This window comes from Lampris incognitus, chromosome 11 (genome assembly GCF_029633865.1).
Source record: "Lampris incognitus isolate fLamInc1 chromosome 11, fLamInc1.hap2, whole genome shotgun sequence".
Classification (NCBI taxonomy): Eukaryota; Metazoa; Chordata; class Actinopteri; order Lampriformes; family Lampridae; genus Lampris; species Lampris incognitus.
In genome coordinates, this window is record NC_079221.1 from 1,541,679 (window position 1) to 1,566,705 (window position 25,027).

The 25,027-nt window shown below is 44.7% G+C and overlaps 1 protein-coding gene across 2 annotated transcripts; it reads left to right on the forward strand.

The window, feature by feature from the left end:
• The first annotated feature begins 1,615 nt into the window (after nt 1–1,615).
• xrcc5 (X-ray repair complementing defective repair in Chinese hamster cells 5) lies at nt 1,616–25,023 on the forward strand. Of its 2 annotated transcripts, XM_056290190.1 has the most exons (21): nt 1,616–1,674; nt 5,119–5,232; nt 5,333–5,516; nt 5,791–5,839; nt 6,029–6,151; nt 6,273–6,461; nt 6,609–6,723; nt 19,695–19,833; nt 20,028–20,140; nt 20,330–20,392; nt 20,504–20,641; nt 20,734–20,824; nt 21,041–21,171; nt 21,650–21,846; nt 22,264–22,354; nt 22,458–22,527; nt 22,709–22,818; nt 23,052–23,148; nt 23,356–23,423; nt 24,020–24,094; nt 24,297–25,023. In XM_056290190.1, exons 1-21 carry the CDS (start codon nt 1,657–1,659, stop codon nt 24,309–24,311), a joined length of 2,190 nt encoding a protein of 729 aa, XP_056146165.1. In that variant the 5' UTR covers nt 1,616–1,656; the 3' UTR covers nt 24,312–25,023. The 2 variants fall into 2 exon arrangements, with proteins under 2 accessions (XP_056146165.1, XP_056146166.1); XM_056290191.1 differs by lacking the exon at nt 1,616–1,674 and having other exon boundaries at nt 5,123–5,232; nt 6,029–6,083.
• Nucleotides 25,024–25,027: the final 4 nt, after the last annotated feature.

Genomic DNA, 25,027 nt, shown 5'->3' on the forward strand with positions numbered 1-25,027 from the left:
TTCTGTTGTTTTGAACCATGAAAATTGCAGTTACATTTACCATGTTCAAATGTTTGTAAGATGATTTAATTTATTTTGATGCATTTGAGTCTGGTAGACAAGCTCAAATTGTTGTAGATAGGTGTTTTGTACTGTCAAAGAATTTAGATTAGATGTCTTACAAAGACAAAAAACAAAAACGGAGTATTGTAACTTCAGAGAGTTGGCTGCAAATGTACATCAAAGTAAACAGGAGAGGGTTCAGGTAAATATCTGAAGTAATTAAAAAAAACTTTTTTAATGTTTCAGACTTGTAACTTATTGGCTAAAATAGTTCCACTCTCTTCATAATGTACGAAAGTGTATGGAAAAGGCATGGGTAAGTGTTTGTGGATGGTTAAGTCTGTGTTGGATGATTCTCATGTTTTACTGACACTGTACGTTACATGAAGATGCAAGGTAAAGACGGGCACAAATGAAATAAACGTTCACCTCATGACCCAGCCACGCCGGTCTATTTCCTTTACACTTACTAAGCGTGAGGAATATCTACTCTATATACATTTACACCACTACACAAAGGCTCGTACTGGGCCATTGTTTTCTGTATGGCTTAGTATTATCTTTTAGGAGACCACTGGGGGTTTCAGCAGTGCTTTATCCTCCTGTAAGCTGCAGATGGCTCTCTGTGGGGCTCACCGGGGTATACAAGTGTTTCCCGGTTTCAGGAGCTCTCTCACTGCCCATCACTACTGTGTTGTGGTGCTAGCTGCAGGAGAGACTGAAGGACCCTGAAGGCAAACTCCATATGTTCTTATGGCTAAGCTCTCACGACCAGGCTGAACAATGTACCAAACACTTTTGAGGATAAAATGGGCGACTTGTCAGCCTTGTTTTCATTTATTTCCACAAGATCTATCACTTGTTTTTAGGGAAGATGAACCCAGTGCTATCGAAAGGAGCCAGTTGAGGTGGTTCGGGCATCTGATTAGGATGCCTCCCGGGCTCCTTCCTGTGGAGGTTTACCGGGCACGGCCAACTGGGAGGAGACCCCGGGGTAGACCCAGAACTCGCTGGAGGGACTACACGTCCAGTCTGGCCTGGGAACGCCTTGGGACCCCCCAGCAGGAGCTGGAAGGTGTTGCTGAGGAGAGGGACGTCTGGAGTGCCCTATTCAGCTTGCTGCCACTGCGACCCGACCCCGGAGAAGCGGCTGGAGATGACATGAGATGACATGACATGACATGACATGACATGACATGAGATGAGAGGAGATGAGAGGAGATGAACCCACACACCAAATCTGTATCACCATTAACGAGCGACCGGTTGCAGTGCCTATCCAAATAGGACATGCATGCATGCATGCATAATACAGTGATAGAGACACGACGCACTTGACCTACTTTGTATTTTGCATTTTGGTATACATCTTTGCACCGTGTAATCATAACATTACAAAGCGTTTACATTCAGTGCAAGGTATTGCATGCAGTACTTGCATGTTATTTAAATTCATGCAACGCTAACTACGTTGAGTCCACAAAGGCGTGGAAGTCGTCAGCGTGGCTGCGACTGGTTTATTTACGGTAAACAGGAACTCTCGTGTAATTCACATTTCCTCCCGGAGTCAAAACAAAGCGACACCAACTCTCGTAGGAGGGAAAGGGAGAGGAGATGGCTCCGGCGGCTAAGGTAAGATAATCCGTTTTCTCCAATCTGTTTTGATACCGCAGTAATAAAAGATAATCTACTGTAATATTTCAGTGAAAGTTAGCGGTGAATGGTTATGTCGTTATTTTGCACCGTTTTAGCTTGGAGCATGTTGCTACATGTGACACGAAACGCCCACGCCCCCTGCTGAACGCAGAAGCCCATTTAGGCTAGCTAGCATGTAGCTAATAGTGTCTCTTGGTCCGTGTCCATGATGCTGGGACCATGCCCTCATCTCGGACCGCCCCCTGTTGAACGCAGAAGCCCATTTAGGCTAGCTAGCATGTAGCTAATAGTGTCTCTTGGTCCGTGTCCATGATGCTGGGACCATGCCCTCATCTCGGACCGCCCCCTGTTGAACGCAGAAGCCCATTTAGGCTAGCTAGCATGTAGCTAATAGTGTCTCTTGGTCCGTGTCCATGATGCTGGGACCATGCCCTCATCTCGGACCGCCCCCTGCTGAACACTGAAGCCCATTTAGGCTAGCTAGCATGTAGCTAATAGTGTCTCTTGGTCCGTGTCCATGATGCTGAGGCCATGCCCTCATCTCGGACCACCCCCTGTTGAACGCAGAAGGCCATTTAGGCTAGCTAGCATGTAGCTAATAGTGTCTCTTGGTCCGTGTCCATGATGCTGTGACCATGCCCTCATCTCGGACCGCCCCCTGTTGAACGCAGAAGCCCATTTAGGCTAGCTAGCATGTAGCTAATAGTGTCTCTTGGTCCGTGTCCGTGATGCTGGGACCATGCCCTCATCTCGGACCACCCCCTGTTGAACAAAGAAGCCCATTTAGGCTAGCTAGCATGTAGCTAATATTGTCTCTTGGTCCGTGTCCGTGATGCTGGGGCCATGCCCTCATCTCGGACCGCCCCCTGCTGAACGCAGAAGCCCATTTAGGCTAGCTAGCATGTAGCTAATAGTGTCTCTTGGTCCGTGTCCGTGATGCTGTGGCCATGCCCTCATCTCGGACCGCCCCCTGCTGAACGCAGAAGCCCATTTAGGCTAGCTAGCATGTAGCTAATAGTGTCTCTTGGTCCGTGTCCATGATGCTGGGACCATGCCCTCATCTCGGACCGCCCCCTGCTGAACGCAGACGCCCATTTAGGCTAGCTAGCATGTAGCTAATAGTGTCTCTTGGTCCGTGTCCATGATGCTGGGGCCATGCCCTCGTCTCGGACCGCCCCCTGCCGAACGCAGAAGCCCATTTAGGCTAGCTAGCATGTAGCTAATAGTGTCTCTTGGTCCGTGTCCATGATGCTGGGGCCATGCCCTCATCTCGGACCGCCCCCTGTTGAACGCAGAAGCCCATTTAGGCTAGCTAGCATGTAGCTAATAGTGTCTCTTGGTCCGTGTCCATGATGCTGGGACCATGCCCTCATCTCGGACCGCCCCCTGTTGAACGCAGAAGCCCATTTAGGCTAGCTAGCATGTAGCTAATAGTGTCTCTTGGTCCGTGTCCATGATGCTGGGACCATGCCCTCATCTCGGACCGCCCCCTGCTGAACGCAGAAGCCCATTTAGGCTAGCTAGCATATAGCTAATAGTGTCTCTTGGTCCGTGTCCATGATGCTGTGACCATGCCCTCATCTCAGACCGCCCCCTGTTGAACGCAGAAGCCCATTTAGGCTAGCTAGCATGTAGCTAATAGTGTCTCTTGGTCCGTGTCCATGATGCTGGGACCATGCCCTCGTCTCGGACCACCCCCTGTTGAACGCAGAAGGCCATTTAGGCTAGCTAGCATGTAGCTAATATTGTCTCTTGGTCCGTGTCCGTGATGCTGGGGCCATGCCCTCGTCTCGGACCGCCCCCTGCTGAACGCAGAAGCCCATTTAGGCTAGCTAGCATGTAGCTAATAGTGTCTCTTGGTCCGTGTCCGTGATGCTGTGGCCATGCCCTCATCTCGGACCGCCCCCTGCTGAACGCAGAAGCCCATTTAGGCTAGCTAGCATGTAGCTAATAGTGTCTCTTGGTCCGTGTCCATGATGCTGGGACCATGCCCTCATCTCGGACCGCCCCCTGCTGAACGCAGAAGTCCATTTAGGCTAGCTAGCATGTAGCTAATAGTGTCTCTTGGTCCATGTCCATGATGCTGGGACCATGCCCTCATCTCGGACCGCCCCCTGTTGAACGCAGAAGCCCATTTAGGCTAGCTAGCATGTAGCTAATAGTGTCTCTTGGTCCGTGTCCATGATGCTGGGACCATGCCGTCGTCTCGGACCGCCCCCTGTTGAACGCAGAAGCCCATTTAGGCTAGCTACCATGTAGCTAATAGTGTCTCTTGGTCCGTGTCCGTGATGCTGTGGCCATGCCCTCATCTCGGACCGCCCCCTGTTGAACGCAGAAGCCCATTTAGGCTAGCTAGCATGTAGCTAATAGTGTCTCTTTGTCCGTGTCCATGATGCTGGGGCCATGCCCTCGTCTCGGACCGCCCCCTGTTGAACGCAGAAGCCCATTTAGGCTAGCTAGCATGTAGCTAATAGTGTCTCTTGGTCCTCGTCCATGATGCTGGGACCATGCCCTCGTCTCGGACAACCCCCTGTTGAACGCAGAAGCCCATTTAGGCTAGCTAGCATGTAGCTAATAGTGTCTCTTGGTCCTCGTCCATGATGCTGGGACCATGCCCTCGTCTCGGACCACCCCCTGTTGAACGCAGAAGGCCATTTAGGCTAGCTAGCATGTAGCTAATAGTGTCTCTTGGTCCGTGTCCGTGATGCTGGGGCCATGCCCTCATCTCGGACCCCCCCCTGTTGAACGCAGAAGCCCATTTAGGCTAGCTAGCATGTAGCTAATAGTGTCTCTTGGTCCGTGTCCGTGATGCTGAGGCCATGCCCTCATCTCGGACCGCCCCCTGTTGAACGCAGAAGCCCATTTAGGCTAGCTAGCATGTAGCTAATAGTGTCTCTTGGTCCGTGTCCGTGATGCTGGGACCATGCCCTCGTCTCGGACCACCCCCTGTTGAACGCAGAAGCCCATTTAGGCTAGCTAGCATGTAGCTAATAGTGTCTCTTGGTCCGTGTCCATGATGCTGGGGCCATGCCCTCGTCTCGGACCTCCCCCTGTTGAACGCAGAAGGCCATTTAGGCTAGCTAGCATGTAGCTAATAGTGTCTCTTGGTCCGTGTCCATGATGCTGGGACCATGCCCTCGTCTCGGACCACCCCCTGTTGAACGCAGAAGCCCATTTAGGCTAGCTAGCATGTAGCTAATAGTGTCTCTTGGTCCGTGTCCGTGATGCTGGGGCCATGCCCTCATCTCGGACCCCCCCCCTGTTGAACGCAGAAGCCCATTTAGGCTAGCTAGCATGTAGCTAATAGTGTCTCTTGGTCCGTGTCCGTGATGCTGAGGCCATGCCCTCGTCTCGGACATATACGGAGCAACACGAAGAATCACCTGGCACAAACTCAGGTGAGCTGTCATTTTCTCGCAGTTGGCGTCAGTGTTGTGCATGGACGTGGGATTTTCTATGTCCAATTCTTCCCCGGGCCAAGAACCTCCATTTGAACAAGCCAAAAAAGTCATCCAGAAGTTCGTCCAGCGCCAGGTAACCCTCAAAGTCCTCTGCGTTTTTAAAGAAACGTTAATACGAGATCTCTGTTGTCCTCAGCATACATTGGAAAGGCGCTGTTTTTATTTGCCCACAGGTTTTTGCTGAGACTAAAGATGAATTGGCTTTGGTTCTCTTTGGTACCGATACTACCAGGAACCAATTAAGCGCGGATGGCCAGTACCAGAATATCACTGTTCATCGTCCCCTTACCATTCCTGATTTTGAGCTTCTTGAAGACATCCAGAATCAGATCCATCCGCAGAGTCAACAAGCTGAATGTATCTTTTCATATAGACAGACAGGTGCCTGTCTGTACAGTGTGATAGTTAATAAGAGTACATAATTATGTACTGTGTAAGTGAGTTATGTACTCTTAGTGCATAACTAAATGTACTCACATGTAAGATGTATTAAGAGTACATCTTGCATGTACTCTTAGTACATAATTTAGTGGGTACACCCACAAACAATCATACACATGCAATTGAGCATGCCTCCATACTTTTTGACGTTGATTGATGGCTGGTTAGCTCCTTGACCACGCCTCATCAGGGTTGGATGCCCTTGTTGTTTGCTTGGATATTCTTCAGAACGAAGCAAAGTAAGTCTTATGACACAAAGTAAGTCTTATTAAACAAAGTAAGATTTCATTTGAATGCCTGCCTCTCTCAGACTCAGTGTTTGACTCATTTGCTTGACACCAAACACTTGATTTCCGGTTTGGTATACATCACGGTGTCTGGATGGTATAGAAGTGTTTTTGCCTTCATGCTTTGTGTTCTGTTTGCAGAGGGAAGAAGTTTGATCGTTTCAACATTGCCATCCTCACTGACCTCAACACCCAGGTCAGCCCTGACCAGTTGGATGTTATCATTACAAATATAATGAGAGCTGGAATAGACCTACAGTTCTTGTAAGGTTCAGACATATATGGCATATGTCACTGTATAGTAATGTATCTTTATATAAAATATAAACCCCACCTCAGCCAACTGACTCATGTCTAACCTGACCCTCGACATTTGCCTTTCTAGCTTGCCTTTCCCAGTGGGAGAGGAAGACGAGGAGGAGGAGGGTGGAGAAGGTAGGGACGGAGGGAACTCAAGTCAGCCAGGCAGAGGGAAGGGTCTGTCTGGGCATCAGAAGAAAGGCCTGGAGATGGTCAAGCAGATCATGTGTGCTTTGGATGATGAGGATGGGTTAAATGAAGTTTACTCCTTCAGGTTAGAAGCTGTGTGCTCTTTGGTTTGTTTGTTTTTTCACTTTTTTTTTGTCTTGAAGTTCATGCTTATTCAGTCTTCTCAGTTTAAACTTTGTACCTCTTTGGGATGATGATATTGTGTTATCTATCTATCTCCCTCCTGTTGCAGTGATGCCATCGAGAAACTTGCCATGTTCAAGCGCATTCAGAAGAGGCCTATGGCTTGGCCCTGTCAACTGACCATCGGCAGCTCTCTATCCATCCGCATTGTTGGATATAAAGCAGTGAGTAGGCTCAATGAATGTACAGCATGCATAATCGTGTCTGTCTATTTGAAACAGTATCGCATTGTGGTGTAGTTAAGGTAGGAGTATGAGTGGTGTTGTATAATATCATGTCATGTAGAACAGCGGTCCCCAACCTTTTTTGCGCCACGGACCGGTTTAATGTCAGACAATATTTTCACGGACCGGCCTTTAAGGTGTGGCAGATAAACACACAAAATAAAATTATACGACCGGCATAAAAACTGTGGTATTTTCTAAATATAATAATAAACGTGAATCCACTGTGTACTCGTATGCAACTTTATTAACAGCGTCCTCGTAACATCGCGCCAACAACATAACATGAGTAACATCCTCTCTGCCCCCTAACACTCTGGTCGCCATGGTAACGTTTAAACATGCCTTCAAAATAAGATACAACACAAAAACAAATACAAATCGCATGAAAATACAACTCACCATAACGCTAAATCAGTGGGACCCCTGAGCTTGTTTCTCTGCAACGAGACGGTCCCATCTAGGGGTAATGGGACACAATGACACCCGAAGTGTGTTGCTTATGTCCAGTCTACTCCGTAATTTTGTTTTGGTTGCTGTCACTGCAGAAGATCCCGCTTCACACAAATAGGATGTCAGGAATGGCAACAGGGTTTTCAGTGCTGTTGTGGTGATCTCAGGGTATTCTGCCGTGACTTTAATCCAGAACACCGGCAGAGTTGTTGTCTCGAACATACTTTTAAGGTTGACAAATGGGTCGTGGATCCATTCCTTGGCAGTTCGTGGGTCTTTTGTGGTTGGGAAGTAGAGCTCAAACTCTTTTAAAAGCAAAGACAGGTGATGGTGCAGCAGCTGGGAGAATGACGGCTCGGTCTCAGTCTCTTCCAAAATCCCCGCGAATGTTTGAAACATGTCAAATATACCTCTGTTCACGCGCCGTCCCCACAAATCCAGTTTGGCTTTAAATGCAGCTACTTTATCTGCCAACTTGAAGACAGTTGTCATTTTCCCCTGAAGTGACCGATTGAGTTCATTGAGCAGGTTGAATATGTCGCACAAGTAAGCGAGTTTTGCGACCCATTCCTCGTCACTGAAATGTGCTGCCAGCGGTGACTTTTTTTCTTGAGAGAAATCTCTGCAGCGGCTCTCGTAATTCAAACACTCTGGCCAGCGATCTCCCTCGGGATAGCCATCTTATTTCTGTGTATAAGAGAAGGTGTCTGTACTCCGCGTCCATCTCCTCACAAAGCTGCTCGAACAGGCGCGAGTTAAGGGCGCGTGCTCTGACGTGGTTAATAACTTTAACGACGTCATTCAATACGCTGTTAAGTTCCGGTGGTATTTTTCGGCTAGCCAGCATTTCCCTGTGAATGACACAATGCGTAGACTCACATTCAGGTGCAACCTCCTTAATCCGAGTAGTTAAACCAGACAGCCGTCCGGTCATGGCAGCAGCTCCGTCTGTGCATATGCCGACACAAAAGGACCATTTCAGTTTTCCTGATATATATAATCATCCAGCGACTTGAATAGTTCTGCGGCTGTGGTTTTGGTTGGCAACGATAGTGCAAATAACATATCCTCATGCACATCCTCCTGATAAAGATATCGCACATAAACAAGTAGTGTTGCCTTGTTGTCAATATCTGTAGACTCGTCAACCTGGAGTGCGTACCACGGTGATGTATTAATCCTCTCCAACGACTGGGTCTCAATGTCCTCTGCTAGTATTTCCTCCATGTGCCGAGTGACGGTGCTGGCCGAAAGAGTCACCTGTGCTATCTTTTTAACCGCAGCCTCTCCTAGAAGTTCACGGCAAATGTCTTCAGTGGCGGGCAGGATCAATTCTTCACCAATGGTGAATGGCTTCTTAGCCTTAGCAATACGATTAGCCACCAAGTATGATGCTCTCAGTGCACTCGCATTTGTTGATGTGGTGGCCCTCAGTAATTGCTTCTGTCCTTCTTGTTCATGCTTTTTTCTTCCAAAATACTCCGAAGGCTTGTCTTTTAATGCAGGGTGCTTGGTCTCCAAGTGGCGAAGCCGTTTTGAAGGCTTCATTGCCTCATTAGAGAGCCGGTCGCCGCACATTATGCAGAGCGGGCTTGGTGCGCGGGAATCCCCTGTCGCGATAAATCCATATTTTAAGTAGGACTCCTGGTATTGTCTGTTAAATGCAGCTTTCTTTTTCTTGGAAGTCGTAGGCTCTTCTTCTGTCTCCTCACCGGGCCTTTTCCCCTTCGCAAAGAAACTTTCCAAAGACGTTTGTTTTTCACTCATTTTGCTAGCTTGTGGGTATAATTTTAGCGGCAACGTATCACGTGACCGAGACAAGCATCAGGAGTGAGTCATAGACGGATGTAACAGAGGGAATCCGGTCACTTTTCCAAATAAAACATCGTTCAGACTCAGATAACAAATAAAACGGAAATAATGTAAGTTATTTATTCTTTCTCTGCGGCCCGGTACCAAATGACCCACGGACCGGTACCGGTCCGCGGCCCGGGGGTTGGGGACCGCTGATGTAGAATGTAATGCATTTCAGCAGATGGTCTTAGTAAAATGTAGTACTTCAAAATATTTTTATGATTCAATTTATTTATTTATCTCTATAATCACCCATTAACTTGGGGGTTAAGAGTGGAAAAATTAAAATTTGCATCCTTGAGCAGTGGAGGGAGCAAACAATATTTGACCAGCATGGAGGCCCAGTGGTTAGCACTGTTGCCTCACAGCAAGGAGGTCCTAGGTTTGAACCCCAGGCCGTCCAGGGTCCTTTCTCTGTGGAGTTTGCATGTTCTCCCCGTGTCTGCATGGGTTTCCTCCGGGTCCTCTGGTTTCCTCCCACCATCAAAAGACATGCATAGGTTAATACTCCTGTCTGTGCCCCTGACTGAGGCATGGCAATAAAGAATTGGAGTTGGTCCCAGCCGCTGCCCACCGATCCTAGCTACAGTGTGTGTTGTGGTGGGTTAAATGCAGAGGATGAATTTCCCCACAGGGATTAATAAAGTACAGCTTATCTTATATGAATGCCTAAACATTTGAATCCAAAATGCACTAAACAGAAAGGGATGGTTGATTATGGAATTTGGAGCGCTGGGAGGTTGACCGTGAAACATTCACTTTTCTGTAGTTTTAATTTATACCCTGAAAAAGAAGCAAATATTTGCACAATGTCAATAATATGAGGGACAGATGCTACAGGGTCTGTAACATAAAGTAGCAGGTCATCTACGTAAAGTACTATACTCTATTCTCCACTCTCAAATGTGATTCCCATGAATGACAATAAGGACTTCAAAGTTATTGATAGCAGCTCGATAGTGAGCGCAAAAAGTTGAGGCGACAGAAGGCACCCTTCTTTTGTCCCAAAGAACAAAGGAAAGAATTTGGAACAGAAACAATTTGTAGAAACACGTGCCTGGGGGGCACTGTGGAGCAAGCTATGGAGTAGGACGTGTATCATTTAGCACTGCAGAACAAACAATCAAATAACGAATTCAAAGGCACTTTATTCGCATTTTACCCGGTGACACAGCATTATTAAGGTATTAGATCAACATCCACGCTGTATCATGGTGCACAGGACCGCTAAAAGATGTCGGACCGCCACATCTACGCCGAGGCCTATTTCGTCCTCAACCTCAAGTGAGAAAGGAGATCGCGATGCTGGAGACCCCATCGGGGCTCACGCGGAAGAACGTGAGCTGCTTTCCTCCTTGCGTGCGGACTTTGTTGCCATGATGAAAACGGAGGTTAGAGCGGTCTTAGAGAGTGAAATGGCAACAATTAGAGCAGATGCACATGCGCTTAGAAAGGGGTTCGAGGACTTTAAAATAGCCATGAACACGGAATTAACCACACTGTGCAACACCATGGGAGACGCAGAACAGAGCCTGACTACCTGCTCTGACGACGTTGAGGCTCTGAAACAAGAGGTGAAGCGGCTGGGAACCCTGACTGAGTCACTAAAAGAGAAATGTGAAGATCTAGAGTCTAGATCCAGGAGGAACAATAGTAGGATCATGGGGGTACCAGAGGGTCCTAATAGTTGTTCCAAAGTTCGGTTGCAGACCTGTTGCAGGAAGCATTCGACCTTAGTGACGCCCCATTGATAGACGGGTCTCACAGATCACTACAGCCGGTTCCAAAGCCAGGACAGCAACCCAGGACCATTGTAGCATGCCTGCATTACTACAATGACTGTGCTAATATACTGCGTCTTGCCAGGGAGAAGCAGAGGATTAAGGTGAAGGACATGACCATATCAGTCTTCCCTGACTACACCGCACGGGTCGCCAAGGCCCGCGCAGCCTTCAATGGCGTCAGGCAGCAGCTCAGAGGACTAGAGGGAGTCCGATTTGGTATCTCTCATCCGGTCCGACTTTGCATCACGTTTAACGGCGTGGAAAAGATTTTCCTGGATCCAATCCTATGTCACGCAGGCCATTATTCCTCATGCTCAAGCGGACAGAGACACCATCCAAGTTACTTGAGGAGGTCCAGACCAAAATGAAGGAGCATAAACTGATAATGACACCTTGATTGTGTCTGACATTCTTGTGTAAGAAGTGGGGTTGTTGTGAAGCGTCTAGTGTGTTGGTGTAGTGTTGTGTGTTGTCACGTCTCAGTCTCAACCTTCACCGCTGTCTAGCAGAAATGCAAACAGGAGAGCCGAGCACATAAGTCTCTCCCTGCCAGTACACAGCCTCTTCAACAGCAAGCCCTATGTAGCGCCTCCTCGTGGTGACACCCAGTAACTGGGTACACCTTGGACCCTGGCTGAACTACAAGGGACTCGGAGGAGGTCTGGCCCCTAGACGTGCAGTACACAGGCCCACCGGTGTGTGGATATTCCCTGATGCCCACGAACCACCCCCAGCTATGGCTAAAGTAGTGCCACTGCCTAGTGGATACCTCGGGAGAGGAACAGGCTATGGGAGTAAATCCCTACACAACATCAACGTCCACATTGCTGTTGTTTTGTGTTTTTCTTGCCCTTTTGTGTGTGTTTAAGTGGGAGAGTACTGCTGGCGTCATGTGTGGCTGCTGCTTCTCCCTCTCGTAGCCCCCCTGCCCATCCACCCCTGTATGTCTGTGTTATGTTTATCTGTCTTGTTTCACCCTGTTTATTGTAAAGCGACTTTGAGTGTTAGAAAAGTGCTATATAAGTTTGCTTTATTATTATTATTATTGAGTCCACACCTTTTGACACTTGGAAACATAACTGTGCTCTCTGATGCTAACAGTGGCACAGCAATTACCTGGGTATTTACTCTGGACTGTTTTGTTTCAATATTTTAGAGGTTTGGTGCTCTTTTCAAGGGCTATATTTTGATACGAATGTTTCTACCTCAGGTTTGGGCTATTTTTGTCTGATTTCATTTTACTATTCTGACTATTGTTACTTTTTGTGCCTTAAAAGTCTGACAAGGCATGTTCTGCAGGCCCTACTTAGCTTAGTGGTTTCCTGGACAACAAGCGCTTTTTATGTGCTTTTACTTCCTTAGTTTAAGGAAGGGGGGAGATCTGCATAGGGATTTAGGACTCCTTTTTTTCTTCATTATTTTCTGTTTCTTTCTAATTTGTTTTCTTTTTTTCTATTTTCATATATCTTTTTCATTTGGAAAAGACTAAACATGGGGACTATAGCTATTCAGACCCTTACCACTTGATCCTGTTGCACAGCTTGTAATAAATTATGGCATCACCTAGTTGCAGTACTTCAGGCTCTATTCGACTCACCAGTTGGAATATTAAAGGAATCCACCATCCGATTAAACGCAGCCATGTGTTTGCAAACCTAAAATTCCTGGGCTCGGAAATTATTTTTCTTCAAGAGACTCGCCTTCGCACTAATGAATGTACCAAACTTGAGAGAGGCTGGATTGGGCAGATATTTTGTTCCAAATATGAGGACAGGTCCAGAGACACAGCCATACTGATTAAAAAGGGAATCCCTTTTTTTCCAACTTCAGTAATTGCTGATAAGAATGGCAGATACATAATTGTTGCTGGTAAACTTTTTGGTTCACAGGTTGTTTTAGCTAATGTCTACAGTCCGAACTGGGACAACCCACAGTTTTTCTCCCGCTTTATAGCTAAAATACCAGATCTCCACACACACCATCTAGTTTTGGGAGGTGACTTCAACTGCATGCTGTACCCAGACCTGGACAAGTCCAAATCTGGTAAGGTTCTTCTGTCATTTATGGACTTATACAAATTTACAGACCCGTTCAGAAACACAAATCCTACAGCTAAACAATACTAATTTTTCTCGCCAGTTCACCACTCATATTCACGAATCGATTTTTTCTCTTGCTCAATAGTGGTTTTCTCCCATTAATCACAAACTGCCAGTACCACAGCATTGTTATCTCTGACCACAGCCTGGCTCAGTTAGATATGCGTTTCCCCAATAGTGTAGCACCGCAGCACACTTGGCAACTAGAGGCATTGTTGCTTTCCAGTGATAAATTCATCAAGTTTATAAATGAGCAAATTGATACCTATCTAGACATTAACTCGACCCCAGGTCTGGCTTACATTATAATCTGGGGATCCCTCAAAGCCTACCTCAGAGGACAAATCATCTCTTATTCTTGTCGTTCAGTCCCTGGCTGAACTACAAGAGACTCGGAGGAGGTCTGGCCCCTAGACGTGCGTTATGCAAGCCCACTGGTGTGTGGATATTCCCTGATGCCCACGAACCAGCCCCGCAGCTATCGGTTAAATAGTGCCACTGCCTAGTGGCTAGCTCGGGAAAGGAATAGGCTACGGGAGTAAACCCCTACAGAAAATCAATGTCCACAGTGCTGTTGTTTTTTGTTTTTTGCCCTTTGTATGTGTTTAAGTTGGAGAGTACGGTTGGCGTCGTGTGTTGCTGCCGCTTCTCCCTCTCGTAGCCCTCCCTTTACATCCACCCCTGTATGTTTGTGCTATGTTTATCTGTTGTCTTGTTTCACCCCATTTATTGTAAAGTGACTTCAAGTGTTAGAAAAGCGCTATAGAAGATTTATTATTATTATTATTCGGCTTTTGAGAAGCAAAAACGCACAAAATGTCTTTCAGAAACGCCTACTCAGATAACAGATATAGACAAGAGATTTTCTACTGACCCAAAATCTGAAGGAACAGCTACTGCTACAGATTGAATTTGCCAACTTGTCAATCAGACATATTGAACAGCTTTTATTTAAATCAAAATATGAACATGGTGACAAAATAGGTAGACTGCTATCCCATCAACTTCAACAAGTGGTGGCTAACAGAGCTATTTCAGAGATACGTGTGGCACCTGGCGTGACTTCCATACATCCCAAAACTATTAATGACAGTTTCAAAGAGTTTTATAGTAATCTCTATGCAACAGAGGCCAATGTAGATACTTCTGAGGTTAATACTTTCCTTGACAAAATAAACATTCCAATGATTCACCCAGAAGCCCAACGCAGCCTTGAAGCTACTATAACATGTAAAGAAATCACTCACGCTATTAACTCGATGCGAAGTGACAAACCAGCAGGGTCAGATGGGTTTCCCATAGAATTTTATGAATCTTTTTCTTCAAAATTATCTCCCATCTTATGCTCTGTATACCAAGAAACACTACTGGAACAAAAACTACCTGAAACGATGACACGGGCAATCATTTTGGTTCTATCAAAAACAAAAGACAAAAAAAAGGCAGAGATCCATTAAACTGTGGTGCCTATTGGCCGATAAGCATTCTGTGTTCTGACTATAAAATTCTCACCAAGATCCTCTCCCAACACATTGAAACTGTGATTTCTAGCATCATTGCATCTAACCAAACAGGTTTTATACCAGGTGGGCAATGCTTCTACAACATGCATAGGCTGTTTAATGTGCTCTATTCTTCTCATTCAACCCAGCAAGCAGAAGTTGTACTCTCCCTAGACGCTGGGAAAGCCTTCAATCGGATCAAATGGAAGTACCTTCTGGCTGTTCTGGAATGATTTGGATTCGGCCCAGTATGCATAACATGGATCAGACTACTTTATGCAACCCCAAAGGCGTCAGTGCGAACCGATTCCATATGCTTTAGACTATTTTCTCCTCCATCGTGGCATTAAACAAGGCTGTGGCCTATCTCCATATTTATTCAATATTGGTATTGAGCCCTTGGCTATAGCCCTTAGAGCAGAAGTAAAGATAGCTGCCATCATGAGAGGGGGTTTTACCCATAAAGTTTCACTTTATGCAGACGACCTCCTTCTGTACATATCTGATCCAGTAGAGTCCCTACCTGGGCTTATAGACGTGTTTCTCCACTTCGGAAGACTCTCTGGCTATAAATTAAACTTCTCCAAAAATCTGCTTTTTTCTATTAACGAAATGGCATCAGATCGTAACTACAATAACTTTCCGTTTAAGCTTGAACACCATTCATTTACTTATCTAGAAATCACTTTTACGTGAGCTTACAATGATCTATATGGCCATAACTTTAAAAACTTACTAGACCATGCAAAACTGGATCTTGTGAAATGGGCATCACTACTGGTCTCCTTGGCAGGCAGGGTTAATACAATTAAAATGACGGTGCTGCCTTGTTTCCTGTATCTGTTCCAAATGATAAATTTCTTCTTACCTAAACCTGTTTTGTGACCTTTCACGGTCACATCTCTTAATTTGTTTGGAATCGATCCAGGCCACGATCAAAAGGAACCACTTTGGAGATGCCTAGGTTAATGGGAGGACTGGGACTGCCTAATTTTATGTTTTATTACTGGTCAGCCAACATAGTTAAATTAACTTACAGGACTGCAGTGTTTCAAAATAAAAGTGACCCCACCTGGGCCCTATGGAGACCCATTTTAATCCCAAAATCTCTCCAGTATCCATACTGAGTTCCGCACTATTAAACATGTCAATAATCCTGTGATAAAAAGCTCTCTTAGAATCTGGCATCAATTCAGAAAACACTTTAATTTCAATTGAAGATGTGTCCATATGCCCTTGACTCATAACCATCTGTTTCTTCCTTCTCAGACTGATGCAGCATTTCAGATGTGGCATAATAATGGTTTGATCATTTTAGCGACCATTTATAGATGGCATTTTTGCTTCATTTAAAATTCTCCAACAGGAACATAATATACCAAAGAGACACTTTTTTAGATACCTCCAGGCCTGCAGCTTTGCCAAAGAACACTACTTGTTTCCTGTCCTGTGGGAAAAGAGCATACTAGACATCATATTGGACTGGGACCCGGATACCAAGGGAAACGTTTCTAAAATATATAAGATTATTCAAGCTATTGGCTCACCTTCCTTGGACAAAACAAAATCAGCCTGGGAGCAGGATTTAAACGCCGAACTCGCTGAAGAGATGTGGAAACATTCCTTACGGCGCATTCACACCACCTCTCTCTGCCTTAGGCGTCGCCTTATTCAAGTCAAAGTGTTACATCGTTTACATTACATGAGAGAGAAACTGTCCGAATTCTGTCCCAATATCGATCCTACTTGTATTAGGTGCCACTTGAACCCAGCTACAGTGGGGCACATGTTTTGGGAATTTCCATCTTTGGCTACATTTTGGGGTCGTATCTTTGAAGTGTTCTCATTTATTTGTTGTAAAACAATTGAACCAGCCCAATCACGGCCATTTTTGGAGTTCCCAGTGAGGGCATAGACATCACTACACCCCAAGCTACCTCTAGCATTTGTCTCACTTCAAGCCCGGAGACTAATTCTTCGCAATGGGAAGTCTGATAAGCCCCCATCATTCACAGGTTGTATCAAAGAAGTGCTATCTTTACTTCCATTAGACAAACTCAGATACAACAGATGTAAGTCCCATCAGAAACTTATGGATGTCTGGTCTCCCTTTCTAGAATTCACTCTTGCTTGTCTCTTTTAGAAATACCAGAATAGAGCTCTTTCCCCCCAATTACAGCAACTACCCTTTTATTCAAAGTATTAGGAACAGGACTGGGTGATGCTTTAATAATTCGGGATAATTTAGCTGGAATAAGTGCCTTATTGTGTTATTGTCGATGAGTCTGTCCGCCTGTACTTAAATATTTGTATTGAGATGTGTGGGTATGTACATAGATCTCTTTATTTGTGTATACATATGTGCATATATATACTGTATATATATCTGTGTCTGTATATGTGTGCATATATGTACTTAGCACTATTGAGTGGTTCCAGTTGTAACAAACAAAGCCCCTTTGTTTTCATACATGTTTAATTGATGATTTTGTTTTTTGTCTTTTTATTCTCTGACTTGCTTGTTGTCTTTCTTTTTTCTTGTGTCCAGGGGAGGGGGGGGTTGTGTGTTTTACTTTTCGTGTTTATATTTTTAAGAAAAAAAACCCGCTATAAGTAAAGGAGGGGAAAGAAAAGGAAAAAAAGAAACATGGCTGGGGCACAGTGTATAAAAAACAAATCCATTACCTAAATTTGTGTCCAAAGCCGAATTTTTTGCAAGGTAAAGAATAAGTCTTCCCAAGTCCGCGGTGGTGTAGCGGTCTAAGCATTGGCTTTGTGTCGATGCAGTTTCCCGCTGGGGTGCGGGGTTCGCGCCCCGGTCTCGTCAGATCCGACTATGGCCGGACTCGACGAAGCAGTAATAATTGGCGGCGCTGTCTCCGGGAGGGGGCTTGTGTTCGTCACATGAATGCGTCTCTGTGTGTGTGGGGAAAAAGCAGTGGTTCGGCCTGGAGTCGCCTTGTCACGGAAGTGGCAAGGCGTCTCCTTCGAGACTGCTGGCCGGAGAGATGCAGTTGGCGAACGCATGCAGTACGAGGTTGGGCGTTTGAACTAGAATAGGGATCGATTGGCCACTAAATTGGGAGAAAAAGGGAAAAATCAGAAATGCATTTAGATAAAGAATAAGTCATTGCACTCGATCCTATCACACCAGTTTTTCCGTGTCTAACAAGATAACGGCTTCAGGGGAAATTGAATATGGTGAGGAATAGATCACATTAAGGAGTCTGTGAATGTTGGAGAAGGACTGTTGGCCCCTAGTAAACCCTGTGTGATCTTTTGAAACTATATGGGAAAGGGCAGGCTCCAAGCAGTGAGCAAGGACTTTTGCTAAAATCTTAATGTGAGGACAATTCATATATGATGTTTGCTTACGTTTAGTCTTTGACCATTTATGACCTATACCATGTTTAACTTTAGTTTACATGGCTTGGATAGATGCTTAAAGCTCGTGTAGCAAATCGAAGGTAGTGCTGTAAAGTGTCTTCTCCATGTGAACTAGTAAAGGCCTGTTGTTAACTGTTAAATGATAGCAGAGGAATGTATGGGAAACTCACTTGAGTGTAACAAGGTCTGTAACAAGGCCTGAAGGAATGGTCCTGGAGAAGTACGAGCTGGACAATAAGGACAAGGGGAGACCTGACCTATGAACTCTTTGAACAAGTTCTGTTATCCATTAAGATGACAGTCCAGCAATAAAGATGAGCTACTTCTTCCAACCAGGATTAGGAGAAGCTCTGGGTACATACCATTGTAACCATGACAATAAGTATGTTTGGGCTGCAACGTATCGAGGGAGTGGGTTCTGAGATCCTGGCACGCACTTAAGTATCTCTGCTTTGTGCATCTGTTCATGAACACATTAAAAAGTGTGACGATACTGTAAGAGATTTTTCTCTCACTCATTTAATGTCAGTGGAATTAAATGATTGCCATGACACTTAACACCAATGTTTAATAAGGAAATGGGGCAATACGAGCCGCATTTCATTGGTTCTTTATCTTTTTTTTAATAATGAAATAGAAGTTTTTAATAATGATGAAATAGAAATAGAAGGTTGGCTTCGGGTGGGAGGTAGAGCCTGAGATTGTAAGGAGTCCTCAAACCTGTCTAATAGGAGGGGGGCTAGCTAGGAAGAAAACTTAATGAAAAATTCAGTCGTAAAAGTCTCAGAGGTTCATCTAGTTCCCTGCTAATGTTAGGTATAATTGTAGGAATTTCTTGGTTAGTGAAAAAGTTCTCCATGACAGCGTTGTCACTTGGGAATTCAGATGTATGTAAAATTGAATAAAAAGAAGCAAATACATTATTAATCACCTGGGGGTCAGTCGTTGGGGTGCTGGAATTGTCCACAACTTCCAAAATTAAATGTGAAGCAGATCTACTTTTCAGATGATGAGCTAGGAGCCGACTAGCCTTTTTGCCATGCTCATAAAATGTCCCCCGTGATCTCAATAGCAATCTTTCTGCTGCGTCTGTAGAAATTAAGTTGGCAGCACGGTGGCCCAGTGGTTAGCACTGTTGTCTCACAGCAAGAAGGTCCTGGGTTTGAACCCCAGGCCGCCCCAGGTCCTTTCTGTGTGGAGTTTGCATGTTCTCCCTGTGTCTGTGTGGGTTTCCTCCGGGTGCTCCGGTTTCCTCCCACCATCAAAGGCATGCATGTTAGGGGGCAATGGAAAGAAGACCTGGAGGTGGTCCTCGGGCGCTGCAGCTGCCCACTGCCCCTATACAATAGGATGGTTACATGCAGAGAACACATTCATTGTAAGAATACAATTCATTGTAAGGTACGATGACAAAATAAAGTGACTTTCTTTCTAAATTGGGTCTGTAGGCTCAGCCTTTCTTTATAGAGTTCCGGTGATGGTGTAATAGAATATTGATGATCCAAGTTTAGAATTGGTTTGGTTAAAGTTTGTTGTTTGACTTGACGTTGTTTGTTTCTGTAGACAGAAAATGAAATAATTTCCCCTCTCAGTACAACTTCACATGTTTCCCAGAGAAGTGATGGCGAAACATTACCTGTTCAATTAGTTGCCAGAAACTCATCAATTGATGTAGATGTGGACTTGAAAAACTCTTTGGCAGATAATAGGAGTGAATTAAATTTCCAAATGGAGGGGGCCTTGGCACATTCTTGACCTGAAGATGGTTGACATACTTCACCAAAAATTTTGGTCAGCAACAGCCAATGGACTGTGTCCACCTTGTCTTCCAGGTGACCAGTGAGAAGCTCAAGAAGATATGGATGACTGTTAGCGCTCAATCCAACCGGAGAGATGATGTGAGGAGAGAGACTGTCTACTACCTGGATGATGACAATGAGACAGAGGTGCAAAAAGATGACACCATTCAGGGTGAGAGTGGACTTACTTACGTAGTTACCACCATACCCAATGCAGACAGACAGGTCACCATTCAAAGAGATATTTCAAATCATATTTATTCATCAAAATGAATGTTTTTATAATACTCTTTGGCATTCTAAATGCACAAATTTATTAGACTCTGGAGTCACCATTTAAATTCATCCACTGTTTTCTGTGTGCAGGTTTCAGTTTTGGGAGTGACATTGTTCCCTTCTCCAAAGTAGACCAGGAGCAGATGAAATACAAGCATGATGGGAAATGCTTTGCTGTTCTGGGCTTTACCAAACAGAACATGGTATTGTATTTTTTATGTTTCAGTACTCTTTTTAGCATTTAAATTGCAATGTGACCAAGGTAATAAAGATATAGAAGCATGAGTACTTGAAACACAAGGGAAATTAAACCGATGTCAACTCTTAACGTGTGAATTGAAGTCTTTATTGTGTATACTATTCCCCTCCCTACATTTTATAAATCTTTACAGATACAACGCCATCATTTTATGGGAAATCAGGTGATGAAGGTGTTTGCCCCCAAAGATGATGAGGTGAGATTTGAGGACACAAGTATATAGCTATGTATCAACACAGATCCACAAAAACTCACGTTAACTCTTGAACTGCCAAAAACGGACACGTTTGCTTTTATGACTGAGCAGCATGCAAGTGTGGCACTGTCTGCCCTTATCCATGCACTGGATGAGCTCAAGATGGTGGCCATCGTACGTTACGCCTACGACCGACGCTGCCACCCTCAAGTAGGAGCTGCATTCCCTTGCATCAAACAGAATTATGAGGTGAGGCATTAAACATGCTGCCTTTTTCACTACATCGATTTAACCTGTACTAAATAACATATAGCTAACAGTCTGCCCCCTGTAATCCATAGTGCCTGATCTATGTTCAGCTGCCCTTCATGGAAGACCTCAGACTGTTTACATTTCCTTCTCTGGAAAACAACAAGAAGTTCACCCCATCAGGTGCCATTTATGTTTTCGAATGCAAAACTCATGCTGCATTCAAAATCTTGTTTATTACATTCCTTAGTCAGAGATCAAACAGAAATTTGCACTTGTGTAAGGAACAATGTCTTGTACTCACAGAAATTGTACATCCTTAATGAGGGCAAGAAAAACCTTAAATACTTAAGAGTAGAAGGTACATATAGGCTTGTTTATGTCCTGTGATTCATTCAGAGGCCCAGCTGACTGCTGTAGATGCACTTATTGACTCCATGATGCTGGTCCAGGAAGATGAGAATGGCGAGCAGGTGGATATGTTTAAGGTTCACCACATTCCCAATCCTGGCTTCCAGAGGCACTTCCAGGTACTGCAGTCTGGTTATCAAAGTTCTTTGAGGGGACACCAACAATGTGCCAAGGGGGACCATCTATGCAGGTTTTCATTCCAACCCAACCCTACTTAGAAGATGTGCCAGTTAGGGAAATCAGATGGTGTAATGGGTTGGAAAGAGAACCAGCATACGCATGGACCTCCGTAACACATGACTGGGTACCACTGCAGCATACATACCTCCATTTTATCTGGGGTGGTGTCCTGTCAAAGTTTTGCACTGCATTCTAAGCTGGCAAGGTGGAGCAGGCCATCCGTTTAGGAAAATTGGCATTTTAACTCAAAATTAATTACTTATTGCAGATTTTGGGGGGCTGAGTTTATAATTTTAACATGTTCCTTCCTCCGTTCCTGCTGTCTAAGCCAACTACATGACTAGATTATCTTATTTCTGATTCAGCTCTTCCCCAACCTGTGTCCATTTCTCCATCCCTTGCCACCCTTTTTGTCAGTGTTTGCACCATCGAGCGATAAACCCTGGTGCCCCTCTCCCATCTATGGAGCCATGGTTGAAGGAGGTTCTCGAGCGACCGAGGGCAATCAGTGAGCATTCCAAGAAGCCACTAGAAGAGATTAAGAAGCTTTTCCCTCTGAAAGAAGTGGAGAAGAAAAAGCAGCTGAAGACGAGTGCTCAGATTTTTGGAAAAGAGTGAGTCCCTAACCTGCCTGCCTGGGAGTGGTTGCGAGTTGGGGGGGCCTTGGACAAGCCATTTAGTCATGTATCAAAGATGTGGGTTATTTGGGTAAAAACTTGTTTTGTCATTGTACAGGTAAACTAACAAAATACTTCATAGTTTGGGTTTAGAAGAAGACATTTGTTTTAGATTTGTTTTTTTTATAAAATCTTTTAGATACTTCTTGTTTAATGTTGGAGTATCTGTGTGTGTTTGGGTGGGGTGTTATCAATTAGTCACCTTTGTTATCAGCTTGACTTGACTTGACCTATGTTCATGGAGCTCCTTTATTAAGCTCAGTTTAAGTGAGTTAAGAAACCAGCACTCCTGGGGTTAAATGCTTTGGTACATTTAAAATGCCCAACGAACTGACCTTTATTCTTCCTCCACAGCTCTGAAGAGCCGGACGCTAAGAAGGCAAAGGTGGACGAAGAAGAGGAGGAATACAACTTAGCTGACATCGCAGAAGGCACAATCACTTCGGTCAGAGCCAGAGGGCGCTAAATGTCACCCGAATCAACTCCTTCACCATGAATTCTCATTTCTGTTTACACTTGATTCTCACCAATGCTCTGTAATGAACCAGGTTGGTAGTGTGCATCCAGCTCGAGATTTCCGTTGCTTGATCAAGCAGAAGAATCTCCTGTTCAGAGAGGGTGAGATCCAGTTTGTATGTGAGTGTGTGTGTGTGTGTGTGTGTGTGTGTGTCATGTTTCATAAGTTGGCCTGCTGAACACTGTTGGAGTGCATATAATCACTATTCTTGTGACTCATGTTTAGTGTCAGTAATTTTCTCTCTCTTTGTTTGGTTGTGGTGAACCCTGCGTCCTTTCCCAGCCTGTCAACAACTGACGCACAGGATAGAGCAGTTGCTTGGCAACAAGAACACACACTACTATATGAAATGCATCACCTGTATCCAGACGTTTAGAGAGCAGTCTGTTAAGGTAAACATTCACTGTGATCCAGCTGGCGAGTGCATGACAATGTGAGTGCACTTGTTTATAGAGACGGTGTCAAATAATCTTAAAATGTCAGAATGCATTCTGTCAACCCACTCCATAGATTAGGAGTGAACCTAAGATTAGTGAGTCTATTTCGTGTCTCGCAACTTGAACCTGCGCCAGTTCATGGGCGCGTTCTTGGACCAGCTGAATGCAATCTCTCTTTCCTAATTCAGCTGAAGAATGCTGATCTGTACAACAGCTACCTCCAGTCCCTGAAAAGGAGCGTTCAAGACAGAGGGTTGCAGGTCTTCTGGGATCTGCTCGTTCAAGGTGCGGTAATCCTTATTACTCAGGGAAGCGTAGGTTTGACTCTCACTAGAATCCTCTTGTAGTGTGATATTAACATTGTTCCCTGTATGTGTTTTATGCTGCAGATCAGATGGTTAGAGGACATTAGTTGTTGTTTAAAATTCCTGTACAAGCCTGTTTAAAAAGTGACCGTGTTTGTCAACCTAATCTGGGCTCTCTGATTGACAGATGCCATGACTCTGATCAGCAGTGAAGAGGTTGAAGGAAGTGACGTATCCAGAGACGAGGCCAAACAGGTAGCTGTGAAAAAACACCCATTTTAAACAGTCGCTAAAACATGTTTCACTTGTGCTGAGAGTGCTTGGTTCCCTAATTCTTCTTTCAGTATTCACCGGTATGTAGGCTCTTATAAATACTGGTTGTTTATATCTATTTGTGTTCCTTATGTTGAGCATCCCACTGAGTCAAGTTCCTTTTTTTTTTTCCTTTTTCTCCCCAATTTTATTTAGCCAATTACCCCTCTCTTCTGAGCCGTCCCGGTCTCTGCTCCACCCCCTCTGCTGATCCGGGGAGGGCTGCAGACTACCACATGTCTCCTCCCATACATGTGGTGTCACCAGCTGATTCTTTTCACCTGACAGTGAGGAGTTTCACCAGGGGGACGTAGCGTGTGGGAGGATCATGCTATTCCCCCCAGTGTACACAGCAGCTAAGAGTAAAACGTTTGTGTACACAGCAGCTAAGAGTAAAACGTTTGTGTACACAGCAGCTAAAAGTAAAACTTGAATTTGAACCGATGTCATCTACGTGGTTTTAAATGCATGTGTGTGGGGGCAAATGATCTTGTTACAGTTTCCTTGTCAGTAATAACTGAAGCCTACTCTGTCCTCAGTTCTTGGCGACAGAGGAGAAGAAAGAGGAAGCCGCAGCCCAAGTAGTAGAAGATACTGGAGATGTGGATGACTTGGTATGTGTTTGTTTGAGTCTGCTCAGACAAAGCATTTCATGTTCAGCATATTAACACTTGACTTTTTCACACTAAACATGTCGCAACCATTAGCAATGCATTGGCAGGAAACGCGTGCATGCCTAATGGTGTGTTTGGCCCTTTGAGATATTTGATAGAATCTCTTAAGTCCTTTTTTCATTTTCTCTCTCTTCCTATGCAGCTGGACATGATGTAAGAACCAAAGCAATGGGAGGTGTCTCCCGCGGACACACGGCGATGAGAGGAATGCAGCCATTTAACATAAACATTCATTGTTTTCCCTTACATTTGGAAGTCATGGACATGCCCGGTCCATAACGTAACTGTGACTGACTGAGCAGGCGTGCAGACATTAATAACAAGTCACTCCAAACACACTGTACTGAAGGCGGTTTGACCTGACTGTTTTCAATTGGCAAGACACTTGACACTTCTCTTTATTGGTGATCAGAATTGCGAGCTGCTGCAGCTGTTGACACGTTTTCTTTTACGTGTCTTTTAAACAGTTCTTATTTCTAAGGCATATCTCTTTCATAAATAAGTTAGCGTTTCCGTTACTATGTTCTGTTGTTCTGTGCTACAGTAAATTGCTTAAACTCTCTCAAAACTCAGAAAGCAGCACTGCTATGTCTAATACACTGCCGGGTCATTATCTAAGGTGTGGCATATCAGTAAAGCTATATGGCGGCTGGAAAAGTGCTCAAATTGTACTATGTTATTACTGTACGACATCGCGTGAGTACATTTGCTGAATCCAGTGAAGCACAAAAAAAATCCATATGAGCTGACATTGTTTACAGTCCTTACAGTGCTCTGTTAGGAACCGTAGTAAACCAACATCTCTGTGATTAAAATGCTAGATACAAAAGGCAGTAGCACCAGTATATTATTCAGTCCACATATGATGTGTAT